The 14,711-nt window shown below is 32.1% G+C and overlaps 1 protein-coding gene across 2 annotated transcripts in view; it reads left to right on the top strand.

The window, feature by feature from the left end:
• Positions 1-14,378, top strand: part of LOC141548304 (desmocollin-2-like) — a 56,188-nt gene extending 41,810 nt beyond the window's left edge. Inside the window, exons 12-17 of one of the 2 annotated variants that reach the window (XM_074277090.1) lie at positions 2,562-2,786; positions 3,651-3,878; positions 5,821-5,945; positions 9,897-10,271; positions 11,356-11,401; positions 11,480-12,147. In XM_074277090.1, coding sequence (XP_074133191.1) covers positions 2,562-2,786; positions 3,651-3,878; positions 5,821-5,945; positions 9,897-10,271; positions 11,356-11,391 — 989 coding nt within the window. In that variant the 3' untranslated portion in view covers positions 11,392-11,401; positions 11,480-12,147. Of the gene's footprint in view, positions 1-2,561; positions 2,787-3,650; positions 3,879-5,820; positions 5,946-9,896; positions 10,272-11,355; positions 11,402-11,479 lie in introns of both variants that reach the window. The other variant, XM_074277084.1, reaches the window with a different exon arrangement.
• The last annotated feature ends 333 nt before the right edge of the window (positions 14,379-14,711 follow it).

The raw sequence follows: 14,711 nt of genomic DNA, 5'->3' as shown, positions 1-14,711 counted from the left end.
ATTTCTCTATTCTTGTGTAATGAATTAGTAATACATATTTGTGTAATACTTTTTTATATTGTATCTGGAAGTGTTTTTTTTTTTTTTAATCTCTGTAGAGTAGCAAGATGAAGAGAGAATAGAGTATGCATACAGCTTTGCAGACCTTTTTAGGTTGTTATTATTTTTACTAAGGTTTGATCTATTTTGGGTGATAGTCATTTGTAGACTATCCTTCAAAATCATTAGTTTTTCTACCATAGGGTTTCCTGTAGATCATTTAAGTTCCTAGTAACAGGGCTTGTAGAAATGAAGAAAAAAACAAGAAAATTTTCAAAATAAGAAACTTCAGTATTGCCTTTAATTAGTAAGTTCTGACAAAAAAGGCTTTTTTTTTGGGGGGGGGAGATGGAAATATGAGCAGGTTCAAACAAGAACTTTGAATTATAAGGGCATTTCCTCTAATTCCCCAGTGTGCTTGTATTCTTTCAAAACTTTTTTCAAGATATTTTCTCCCAATTACACATAAAAAAACAAATTTTAACATTATTTTCAGAAAAAGTTGTTACTTTGAACATTTCTCTTCTCCTTTCTCTTCCCAGAGATGGTAAGCAGTCTGATGTAGCTTATACATGAACAATCATTTGAAACAATTCCATATTACTTGTTTTGGCCAAGAAAACTCAGAAAGGAAGGAAGGAAAGAAAGGAGGGAGAGAAAAAAGTAGGGCAGGTGATGGGAGAGGCAAGGAAGGAAGGAAGAGAGAGGGAGAGGGAGAGAGAGAAATATGCTTTATATTCATACAACATCAGTTCTTTTTCTGCAGCTGAATAACATTTTTAATCATTAATCCTTTGAGATTGTCTTGGATCATTATAGTGCTGAAAAGAGCCAAATGATTCAGTTTTTCATATAATAATGCTGCTAGTGTGTACATTGCTTTCCTGGTTTTGATTACTTCATTTTGTATTAGTTCATGCATATCTTTACAGATACTTTTGAAATCATCCTGCTTGTCATTTCTGAGAGCACAATAATATTCTCTTACAATAATATATAATAATAAACCACAACTTGTTTAGCCTTTCCCCAGCTGATGGGCATCTCTTCAAATTTTAATTCTTAGCTACCACAGAAAGAACTGCAATAAATATTTTTGTACAAATAAGTCCTTCCCTCTCCTTTTAAAATGTCTCTTTGGGATACAAACCTAGCAGTGGTATTGCTAGATCAAGGGGTATACACAGTTTTATAGGCCTTTGGTTTATAGGCCAAATTGGTTTCCAGAATGATTGGATCAGTTCATTACTGCTGTCAATGCATTGGTATCCCAGTTTTCCCATATCATCTTCAACATTTATCTTTTTTTCTTTTCTGTCTAAACTGAAAGCTAATTTGAAAGATGTGAGGTGGTACCTCAGAGGTGTTTAATTTGTGTTTCTCTAATTAATTCTGGCTTAGAATATTTTTTGTATGACTATAGGTAGTTTTGATTTCTTTGTCTAAAAATTGCTTGTTCATATCTTTTGACTATCAATTGGACAGTAACTTGTATTCTTATAAATTTGACTCATTTTCTCTACCTACTTGAAAAATAGTTTTATTAGAAATACTTAACATAAAAAATTTTCCCTGGTTTTCTTCATTCTTTCTAATTTTGGTTGCATTGGTTATGCTTGTGCTAAAACTTTTAAATTTTACATCATCAAAATGATCCATTTTACATTTTGTAATTTCTCTTTATATCTTGTTTGTTCCCAAATTCTTCCCTTATCCTGTTCTCATAGGAAAAGTGTTCTACTATGCTCTCTTAATTTGCTTATTGTATCACTGTGTTTAAATCATCTACCCATTTTGACTTTCTATTGATATGTGATATGAGATGGGTTTCTGTCATGTTGTTTTCCAGTTTCCTCAGCAGTTTTCGCTCTTTGAGCTTATCAAACATTAAATTACTATGGTCATTTATATTGTGTATTGTGTATCTAATCTATTCCACTGATCCATCACTCTCTTAGCTAGTTTTAGTGTGCTTTGATAATTACCATTTTATAATACAGTTTGGGATCTGGTATTATTATTAGGCCACTTTTCTTCACATTTTCCCTCCACTAATTCCCTTAATATTCTTGAACTTTTGTCCTTCCAGATAAATTTTCTTATTTTTTTTTATACAAAAAGTGTTTTATAGTTATGTATATATTATTTTTGGGTTTGTTTCATTATTGCTTCTTTTTCTTTTCTTATTGCTATAGCAATTTCCTTCACCACTTTTAACAGAAAGTAACTACTCCAAGGATAAAAATTAAAATGGTTTAGGGTAATGGTCAACTCAAATGATATATTTTTAAGTTTATGTAAGTAGTGTATTTATTATATTATTACCTAAGTCTTTGTTTTGTAGAGATATAAAAAACTGTGTAATATAAAATTGAGTGTGGGAATTGGGGAGGGATACAAGCTCCCACATGGAGTAAAAAGTTTAAGATTCTAGGTAATAAAGGTTTAAAATGAAATCTAACTGATTACCATTAGGAACAAAAGAATAAAAACTACTTTGAATTTTTATTCAATTTTCCTAGATAGTAAAACATGTACTGGCACCCTTGGAATTATCCTTGAAGATGTGAATGACAATGCCCCAGTGATCCTTCAAGAGAATACAGTACTTTGCAAACCAAAGATGGAACAAATGACAATTGTTGCTGTTGATCCTGATGATCCAATGAATGGACCTCCATTTGACTTTAAATTAGGACATGGTTCTCCTGATATCCAGAAAATATGGACAGTGACCAGATTGAATGGTATATGCTCTACAACTCAATTTCACACTTACTAGAAGTCTAATATGTGATAAGAAACTGTGGTTAGAAAGATGAGTACATCACAGACTTTGCTCTCACAGAACATATAGAAGGAGGGCAATAGCTCTGGGTTTAGCGTGATTGGGAAGGACTTCCTACAGAAAGTGGGGTTTAAGTTGTCTTTTGGGAATCCAAGAAAGTTAATACTGGAGGACTGATAGGAAACAGTGTTCTGGGTATAAGCAACAGGTGGTATGAAGACAAGGGAACCAAAGATAGAATATCATATATCCAAAACAGCAAATGGGCTTATATAGCTGGATCTTCGAATAGGTAGGGAGGAATAAAGTGTAAGAAGAATGGAAAGGTAGAAAAGCCCTTGGTTGTGAAAGGCTTTAAAAGTCAAACAAGAATTTATATTTGATCCCAGAAAAAATTCAAAGCCACTTAAGTTTGTTGATATATATATATGTCTATATCTATCTATCTCTATATAAAATGTTCACCAAATTTCTCTATGCCTCACATACACTTCTCTAATTCCACTTCCCCATCCTTTATGCAACATATTGAAAAACTACATATCTTTAGTGGCCTAGTTCAATTACCATTTTCTTATTTCCTTCATAGAATTTTTTTTGTGATCTAGTTCTGGTCAGAAGTGCCTTGAATTTCTCCTAAAGTTTATTTGAACTTTTCATATGTATTTAACATACTTTATTTTGCATTGTTTTTATTTTTGATTTTGTTTCATTTCTCCTTTCAGGGGATTTAGCCAAGTGTGATGAAAACCATAGAGATAAATTGATGAGCAATAGTGAATTTAACTTAAGAGTTGATAATACTTTTTTTATTTTCTTTCAGATACATCTGCATATCTTTCATATCAGAATAATGCTCAATTTGGAAAATATGCCATACCTATTACTGTGAGTGACAGACATGGAATGTCTTCAACAAAGATGATGCGTGTTAATCTCTGTGATTGTGTTCATCCAGAACAATGTGAATCTGCAAGATCAGCATATGGAGACACAAGACTGGGCACATGGGCCATCCTTGCAATACTATTGGGCATAGCATTACTATTTTGTAAGTCTTTTTGTTTTGTTGAATATAGTAATGAAGCTGTTAGACTAGATGGTCTCTGAGGTTCCTACCAACCCAGAGATCTTGTGATAATGCTATACTATTTGAATATAAGACTTTTCCTTTTATAAATTACCTTCCTCAAAAGCAATCTTGTGAAGGAGAAAGCATATCATAAGTGCTGTCGCTATCACTTTTATCAGTAATAAATGACGATTTTCTAAAGGTCAGGCTGTTCTTGAGGTTCAGGTGGAACCAAGGATGGAATCCAGGGTTTCTAATTATAAGGCTTCTCTTTCCACTCTACTACTTTTAAGTAAATATCTTTTTTAAAATTAATATTTAGGAACCAGTATAAAAATCACTATTGTATTTAAAGCCCTTAAAAATATCCCTTTAGATTATGTTGAGTTGCATACATATGAATACACACACATATGCTTAAATATAATTTGCATATTTTCTTTGTTTCATTGACTGCTTTAGCCCAAAAATTTATCAATAAGTAGTCAGCTTACTCTTAATGATAGGATGCTTCCTACTTAGCTAAGTTGGTCTTCAGAACACAGAACTCAGACCATTGTCCGGTCTCTACTTGAAGACTCTTCAGAAAAGTAGAATCTTTCAGAGTGTAGTTATCAATTCTCCTATTCTTTGAGAACCTAGTCTTACCTTGTACTACAGAAAAACATCAGAGTAAGGAGACTACATGATAAAGTAATTATAGATTCCTCTTAATATGTGAGTATACATACATGCACACATACACACACAGAGTATGCCTAAAGTCTTAGTGCATTTTTATGCTATTAAAGCTTAAAAATGCATTAAACTTTAGATACCATGTATTAATATAAAGGTGTAGTATATCCCTCTGTATTGTAAAGCTATATAAAAATTTAACATAGAATTTAAATCTTTAACAGTGGAGGAATGATGCAATCTTTTAAAAATAATATTTTATTTTACCAAATATATGTAAAGATAGTTTTCAACATTTATTTTTGTAAAACTTCGTGTTCCAAATTTTTCTCCCTCCCTCTTTTTCTTTCCTCTTTCCCAAGATAGCAAGCAATCGGACATAAATTAGATATGTATTCTTTCTTTAAACGTATTTCCATACTTTTCATGTTGTGTAAGAAAAATCAGATAAAAAGGAAAGAAAAAAAAACATAAGAAAGGAAAAAAAAAAAACACCCAGCAAACAAACAACAACAACAAAAATACATAAGTACTATGCTTCAATCCACATTCAGTTTCTTTTGTTCTCTCTCTGAATGCAGATGGCATTTTCCATCCCAGCTTTATTGGAATTGCCTTGAATAAATGTATTGTTGAAAAGAGCCAAGTCCATCACAATTGATCATCACATAATTTTGTTATTTTTTATAATGTTCTCTTCGTTCTACTCACTTCAATCAGCATAAAGCCTTTCCAAGCTTTTCTGAAATCAGCCTGCTTATATAGTGTTTTTAATCAAGATACTGATCAAGAACATTTGTTCATGACAGAATTGTCTTTCTTTGTCTTGTATTAATAGGAACAATTTATTCACACTGTATTCAGCAAGATATTTGTGAGGAAAAAATTTCTTCTCTAAATATATATTGTGAATTCCATGAATGCTGCATAGAGATTATATCTTTTTTTCTTATGGAGTTTCTATTAGATTCTAGTTCTATTAGAAGACAGTTAAATTCATGTAAAGACACATTGGACTACTGATTTTGAAACCTAAGTTTCCTTGGATTTGGTCAATTGGAGTGGCCAAAATAAACCACTTAAAGCACATGATGATATTCTTCAATTGTTTCTAGTTAATTCATGAGTAGAAAAGAATATTGATTCAAAGATCTAAAATAATCAGCTGAGCAAGTAATCATTTTACATACCATGTTTTTCTTGTTCTGCATATTAAACTCAAATGGTTCTCTTCCTCATGTAGGTGTTTTATTCACATTAGTATGTGGAATTTGGAGTCCCTCAAAAGTAAAAAAACCATTTCCTGATGATATGGCTCAGCAAAATTTAATTATATCAAACACAGAAGCTCCTGGAGATGACAGAGTGGTAAGTAATGTGCTTTTAAGAACAAATCCTTAAACATGAATGAACTATCCTTTTATTTATTTATTTTTTATTATGTGAAGCTTTGCTTCTTTTGATGTCATTAAAAAAATTAATAGCATCAGGTGCCTTGTCAGATAACATTTGAATATTCAGAAGGCATTTGTTGATGACAGCATTAAATTTTGACATAATTGCAATATTTTAGGAATATTATCAGTTAGTTTTCTACTACAATAAATCAATATACATTTTTAAAGTATATTCTATGGGCTAGGTTCTCAGATACAAAGAAAAATATGAAAATAGTTTTTGCTTTTGAGGAACTTACCATGTAACTAGGGAAACCAGCATATTGATATATAGGTATATAAAGCAAGAGCTCAATTTTCCCTGAAAATCTGCTATAGAATGAATGAAATAGATTAGAGGCTTTAAAAAATAGAAGAAAACAATATTGTTTTTTATTTCTTTGGCCTACATGTCTAGTAGTGGTATTGTTTTGGTCAAAGGGTATTTGTTGTTTTATAGCCCTTTGGGAATTGCTTTCCAGAATGATTGAATTAGTGTTTACTTTTACCAATAGCATATAATGCATTAGTGTTTTATATTTCTCACAATATTTCCAACATTTGCCATTTTCCTTTTCTGTTATATTATCCAATTGGTTAAGCATTTGGTGGTAATTCAGAGTTGTTTTAACTTACATTTCTCTAATCAGTAGTGATTTAGAAGATTTTTTTCATATGGCTATAGATAGCTTTGGTTACTTTATCTGAAAACTGCTTGTTCATATCCTTTGACCATTTATCATTTGAGGGATACTCTTATTTCTATAAATTTAAATCAGTTTTCTATAAATTTAAATATGATATCTTTATTAGAGAAATTTGCTGTAATTGTTTTCACAGCAAGGATTACTGTGTATTTCCTTCCATCCTATTCCTCCCTATTTATCCTACTCTCTCTCTTTTCACCCTGCAAAAAGTATTTTGCTTCTGACTTTTACCTACTTCAATCTGTCCTCCTTTCTGTTAGTGGCCCGCTTCCACCCCCACTTTTTTCTTATTCCCTTCCCCTCCTACTTTCCTATATGGTAAGATAGTCTTCACTCACCTAAGTGTATGTGTTATTGCCTCTGAGTCATTTCAGATGAGAGTATTATTCCCAAGCTTCCCTCCTCCCTTCTTCTATCTTCCCCTCTACTGTAAAATCTCTTTTAGGCTTCTTTTATGCCAGATAATTCAATCCCCTTTGCCTAATACATTCTTCTTTCTTACCCCTTAATTTAATTTATTATTATTTTTAAAGATAATCATACCATCACATTTAACTCCTTCCTCTGCTGTCTATGTATAATCTTAACTTCCTAATAATGAGAAAGTTTTTAGGAGTTACAAGTGTCATTTTCCCATATAGGAATATAAAGTTTAACATGCTTGAATCCCTTATGATTTCTCTTTTCCATTTACCTTTTAAAGTTTCTTTTGAATTTTGTATTTGAAAGTCAAATTTTCTATTCAGTTCAGTCTTTTCATTAGGAAAACTTAAAAGTCCTATGTTTCAGTGAATATCCGCTTTCCCCCCTGAAGCATTACATTCACTTTTGTTGGATAGGTGATTCTTGGTTGTAATCCTAGCTCTTTTGCTGTCTGGAATATTATATTCCAAACTCTCTGATCCTTTAATGTAGAAACTGCTAAAGCTTATGTCATCCTGACTGTGGTTCTATGATATCTGAATTGTTTCTTTTTGGCAGCTTGCAGTATTTTTCTCCTCAGCCTGGCAGCTCTTAAATTTGGCTATAATATTCCTGAGAGTTTTCATTTTGAGATCTCTTTTGGGAGATGATTGGTAGATTGCTTCATTTTCTATTTTTCCCTCTGGTTCTAGGATATCAGGATAATTTTCCTTGGTTATTTCTTGAAAGATAATATCAAGACTTTTTTTGATCATGGCTTTCAAGTAGTCCAAGAATTTTAAAATTATCTCTCTTGAATATATTTTACAGGTCACTTTTTCCCATGAGATATTTTCACATTTGCTTCTATTTTCCCCCTATTCTTTTGATTTTGCTTAATTGTTTCTTGATGTCTCAAAAAGTCATTAGCTTCCACTTGCTCAATTCTAATTTTTAGGGCATTATTTTCTTCAATGAGTTTTTGTACCTCCTTTTCCATTTAACCAATTCTGCTTTCCAAACCATTCTTTTCTTCATTGATTTTTGTGTCTCTTTTACCTTTTGACCTATTGTTTTTTCAAGTGTTGCTTTCTTCAGTATTTTTTGTGCTTCCTTTACCAAGATGTTGACTTATTTTTATTTTCTTGCATCACTCTCATTACTCCTCCCATTTTTTCATTTACTTCCCTTACTTAATTTTTAAAATACTTTTTTGAGCTTTTCCATAGCTTAGGGTCATTTTATATTTTTCTTTGAGACTTTGGATGTAGGAGTTTGTACTTTGTTGTCTTCTTCTGAGTCTGTCACCACAGTAACTTTTTATAGTAAGAATCTTTTTCTGCTTTTTTTCTCCTTTTTTGGCCTATTTCTTGACTTTTAACTCTATGCAAAACTGAGACTCTGCTTCTGGACTGGATGAAGCACTGTTCAAAAATTTGAATTTTTTGTGCAGCTATTTTTAGAGGTAATTCTGGGAACCTATAAGTTTTCAATTCTTTCAAGATGGTATGATCTAAGTTATTATTCTCCTGTACTGTGCACTAGTTTATTAGCAACCACAGAACTCTTTTTATTTTGGAACTGTGATCAGAGTCCCAGCTCTCTTGTGACCACAAGCTCTGGCGTACTAGTGCTCCTTTTTGCTTGGGACTGTGACCCAGGACTGTGACCCAGGACTATGAGTTATGCAACAAAATCCTGTCCTTAGTGATAACAAAGTAATCTTCTTTCCACCAATTGTTTGAGTGTCTTAGCATTTGTGACCTGAGAGTTCTGGAAACCACCACTGTTGGTCACCCCCAAGGCCTGCTTTTAGAATGCTGGAGCCTGTTATGTACTGATCTGTATTCCTCTCTCACTGTGGTGCAACAGCTCTTCCTGCTGACTTTTAAAATTATCTTAGGTTGAAAATTTCTTTTTCTCCATCCTTTGTGTGTTCAGCTACTCTAGAATTTGTTCTGAATTATTTTTTAAAGGTATAAGGGGGAGGGGGATGGCAGGAGAGCTTAGGTAAGTCCCTGCCTTTTCTCTACCATCTTGGCTTCACCTGTTTTATATCTATTATTAACCTTTGGTTAAAAACCCTGCCCTTCTTCTAAGCTCAGCTAAGCATACTGATCATTCTTCTTGGCGTTATTGTAATTACTGTGTATATTGCTTTCTTGGCTTTGCTTACTTCACTCTCTATCAGTTTGGTAGTTCTTTCCATGCTTTTCAGTCTTCATCATATATATCATTTCCTATAAAACAATAATATTCCATTAATTTATGTACCATAGTTTAACCATTCCCTAAATGATATATGTGTACTTTGATCCCAATTCTTAGTTATCACTAAAGATGCTGTTATAAATATTTTGTAGTATATGAAGATTTTTTTTCATGACTTCCCTTTCTAATTTTTGTGAAGTATTTTGGCTAGATTGCTTCTTTGATCCTGTCATTTCCTAACTTGTATTCTACTTATCTGTATACATGTTGTGTAATATATACACCCCCACTTCCTATACAGAATACAAACTTCTTGTTAGAACAGATTATTTTTATTGTATATTTAGTTTTTACTATGATATGTCATTAATATTTATTGGAATTATACTAAGGACAGACCTCCTTTACAATGAATTTCATTCCATAACACATATTAGTGTACAAACAGCAAAATTAAATTGCCTAAATATTATTGAAAATGAATATATTTTTTGCCCTTTGCACTCTTCTTCATGCTTTGCATCACTTGATCACATCACATAAATGGTTCTTTTTTCTTTCAGTGTTCCACAAATGGATTTGCAACACAGATGTTGAATGGAAATGGCCAAAGTGTTTGTGGCACATTAGGATCAGGAATTAAAAATGGGGGAAACGAATGCTTTGAAATGGTGAAAGGAGGACATCAGACCTTGGAATCCTGTCGAGGAGGACATCAAACTCTGGAATCCTGTCGAGGAGGACATCAAACTCTGGAATCCTGTCGAGGAGGACATCAAAGTCTGGAATCATATCGAGGAGGACATCAAACTCTGGAATCCTGTCGAGGAGGACATCACATTGTAGATTCATGCAGGAATGGAGCACATGTTGAAGTTGATACTTGCAGATATACATACTCTGAGTGGCACAATTATACTCAACCACATCTTGGTGAAGTAAGTTTTCTAGGCAGTCTCTAGGTTATAGTTATTTGTATTAGAATTTTTGAGAATATATATTTTATGTATATATAGATACAGATTTACATCTATATTTATATTTGCCTACACATATATTTGTGCATGTATCTGTGTATTCCTCTCCTTCCTGATATGTATATATAGATATCTACCAATATCTATATATACACATAGTATTTGTATTATGTGGGTATACACACATATATATATGTAACTATATATGCAAATATGTATTGAATAGTAGATTTGTAATAGACTAAATAAAATTTTTAATTTTTAGAGACAATTATTGAATATTTTCAATCTATACTTATTTGATTATGTATTAGGAACAGATTTTATTTTATCCATTAGATTTCACTTAATTTATATCTTTTCACTACCATTAGCATATCTAATGCACCCATTAAAACCCTTTTAGATCATTTGAGTGCTTCACTGTAAAAATTCACTTAATAACATAAAATTAAGAAAAAACATACTTCAATTTCACACACTCCTTAAGTTGTTCCTCTGTTCAACGTATTGTACTTGAAAGCTTATTCTTTGGGAAAGCTTCTTCTGACTGGCTAGGAAGAATGGCACTTTACAATAAAATGTGTGCAAACCAGTACCAATTAGAGACAAAGAAATTTGGTAGACAAAGAACAGGATGATTGACACAGAGATAAAACCTTGATTTCTTTTTGAAATGTCTAACTTTGAAATGAACTATGTTTTGTATTTTCTCATGTAATTTTATTGATTCATTTGAACTATTTGGAAAAAATATTTCCCATTGTTGTTATTGTTTGGAGGAACTTGATTTTGATTTACAAAAATATAGTTCTAAATTGTTTATCAACTATATTGAACCCAAATTGTGAAGCTCTGAGTCCTGGTTCTACTGCCTTTTCATGAACAAATATTGCTTTTAGTTGTAACTTTCTGATGGAAACATGATTATAAAGAACATATGTGTGCACAACCTTCTAACTTCATGATTGCTATACATCTGCTAAATGTTGATTTTATAGTATGCTTATTATACAGGCCAACCTTGTACATTTTTTGTGTGTAGGAATCCATTAGAGGACACACTCTGGTTAAAAATTAAGCAATCAAAGGTAAATAAAAATAATTTTTACATTAATCTATTTAGGTGCCTCTTTTAAAATAATAAAATTTGTTTTCTTACTTTGTAGAAGTTGCATCTCTGCAATCAGAATGAAGACAACACCAATGCTCAAGATTATGTTCTATCATATAACTATGAAGGAAGAGGCTCCACAGCTGGTTCTGTAGGGTGTTGCAGTGAGCGCCATGATGAAGAAGGGTTTGAATTTTTAGATCACCTGGAACCCAAATTTGCTACATTAGCACAAACATGCATGAAGAGATAAATGTGTTGATATAGTTCTTTGCCTTTTTTGGAGGAAATTAGAAAAATTAAATTTGATGATTATGATGAGAGTGAATTTTTCTTCATTTTGAAGGCAGGATGTATTTACCCTCACATAACTTTTTTCCTTCAAATTTATTTACCTCTTCCAAGAGGCAATACAAGGCAAAATCAAATCACTTTTCTTTATTTGGAGGGCTAAATAGATACATGACTATTTCTAAGCCTCCATTATAAGAATTAAAAGTTCTGTATTCACTTATATATTTCTTCCTCCCTCTTTCCCTCATCCTAAAATACATATTTGCTATTAAAAGTTTTGTGATGGTGCATTGACAGCATACCAAGTGATTTCCATGCCAACAATCCTATAGACTGTAATAATTTCAAACTAAATATAAGACAATATTTGAAACTTTTGTTAGGTGAGTGTTAGTGCCTTGATCATGTAGCATGATGAGAGAGAGTGAACAGAAAAGCAAGCAGGAAGGAAGGAGAGGGAGAGAGAAGAAGGGAAAGAGGATCAAAGAGGGAAAGAGGTAGAGGGGGAGAGAAAATTTTATATTCATTACCTTAAAACAATTTTTTTTAAAGTAGCTCTTTAGTAAACTAACTAAATATAATACTTACTGACTCGAGTCAGAGAACCTGGACTCAAATTCTGCCTTTGATGCTTATTATTTGGGTGACCTTCAGTAAGTTTCTTAATATTCATCTGCCTCATTTTCCTCATCTGAAAAATCAGGGGCCCAGCATCTTAACTATAATCTTACATTAAATATATAGAACTCCTTTATTTTTCTTTATTCTCTCTGTGAATTAGAAGACCTTATTAATTTCTTTTCCAGTCATTGGCAGAAATAAGAATGATTTTCAGTACTAAAACTGCAGAATTAACAACATAAATTTTTCTTTGAAGAGGAGGGTAACATTATTTGCTTCTGATTGGGCATTCTCTTTTCAACATGAACCTTACCTCTAATAATGTATAGTATTGCAGTGTTAACCTTTTACTACTTATGAACAATGAAAGTAAGTTTTAATAGTATTTAATTTTCTATAATTCCCTTGAAACTTTCATAAGGTGGCTAGTACTTTTTTTAGAGTTGTGATTTTACACCTGAACTTTGTAAGCCATAAGCAGTGAAGACTGAGTACATATAGAATGTTTTGTCAAAATCAGAGCAGAATAACAACCGATATTTTTTATATAATTATTATTTTCATGGCTATTAGTCATAATGGATAAAGAAATGCTTTTACATGACCAAACTAAGCTTTTGGTTATTCCCAAAATAGCTGGACTATAGAAATTCTGTAAACCAGGGATGAGAAACATTTTTCCTGCCAAGGGCCATTTGAATGTTCATGGCATCATTTACAGGCCATCCAAAATCATAAATTTATAGAACTCAAACAACAGAAGGTTATTGTATCTAGATTTCAGCTCATCTCCTGTAGTAGTCTAAGGAAATGATTTCTTGGCTCTCTTATGGCCTGGGGACTGGATGTTCCCAAATCTTGCTCAGAAGTATAGAGGTCAAGCTACTTCGTTCCCCCCTAAGTTTATGAATTATAAGATATATAAATGGACTTCAGGACACCTTCATTCTTGTCCTATATATTGTTCCTTTCTGTTTTCCCTCTATACTTCTACCTTTTTTCCCATACAAGCTGTTCTTCAATAAATGCTCTTTTATTTTTCTCTTTCTTCAAGAATCTGTATGATTTAAACGAAGTCATGGTCTTCTTATACTTCATTATTTCCTAGGACTACCCCCTCCCCCTCAAATACCATTAATTTGAGATTTAATTGCAAAGAAGTAGCCTTTTAAAGATTTAGTCACACTCTAAGTTTGTTCTCCACCTAATATAAATTAATGTAGTCAGATTAGTATTGCAGAATAAAGGGAGAGGGATTTTGAAATATAAGAATCCAAAGAGAATTTTTGAGCATAGGAAAACTAGGATAAGGAACCTGAGATTTTGGAACAGAAGGGGTTTCAGGAGTGAAAGAAAAGCAGAAGAAATGAAAAGCAGAGAATAGGAGGCCAAAAACTATTTTTGCTTACTCGTATATTATATAGGACATTCTACTCTTTTTTGTAGCCAAGAATTGTTGAAATATAACTTGATGGAGTAATGAATAGAATACCAGGTCTGAGATCAGGCCAATTCATTTTCCTGAGTTCAAATCTAGTCTCAGACATTTATTAACTCTGTGATCCTGAGCAAAATCAATTAACCCTTTTCTCCTCAGTTTCCTCATTAGAGGAGTAAGCTGAAGAAGAAAATGGCAAAACACTTCAATATTTTTGCCAAGAAAACCCTAAATGGAATCATGAAGAATTAGACATAATTGAAGCAACTAAACAACCAACATTTATGTTAGTCTCTTGATACAACCTCAGCCCTTTCCTTTCTCCCTATATCCCTACTTTCTTCTTCTTTGAAACTTCAATAAATTTAAAAGGGAAGGGGTTTATGTAAGCTTGGTGGGGGAGCTTGAGTGAGGTTGGTGAAAGGATGGGTCAACACTTAGCTATGTACATCCCAAAGGTGTGGGAATTTTATATGTGCTTAGTGGTAGCTTTTTATAGAAAATATTTATGTTGATACAGTATTTCACATTGGATATGTATTTTGTACTTTTAATTAGTTTGCTATTGAAATGTCTATTAAAAATTTAGACTTATAGAAAATATATCATATCTTTTTATATTTTAAAACAGTTAATAATCTTTCTGTCAATTGGCATTATCTTTATACTATACAATCCTAAAATGTGTGCTATTTTGACCACAGTATGGATATTTAAAAGGAAAACCTCAAAAACTTTTTTGAAAAATGACTCTACTTTTTATACAAATGTACAGAATAATTTTCTTGGCTTTATGGAAATGTATACACTTAAAATGTTAATTGTACATCCAATTATTTTCTGAGAAGTCTATGTTAACAAAAGGCCTTTAGTTACTAAAATTAAAATTATTCATTGTTATATTAACTACAACTTTATAGAATTGTAAATGGAC

This window comes from Sminthopsis crassicaudata, chromosome 1, assembly GCF_048593235.1.
Source record: "Sminthopsis crassicaudata isolate SCR6 chromosome 1, ASM4859323v1, whole genome shotgun sequence".
NCBI classification, from domain to species: Eukaryota; Metazoa; Chordata; class Mammalia; order Dasyuromorphia; family Dasyuridae; genus Sminthopsis; species Sminthopsis crassicaudata.
This window is presented reverse-complemented; position numbering and strand designations above follow the sequence as displayed.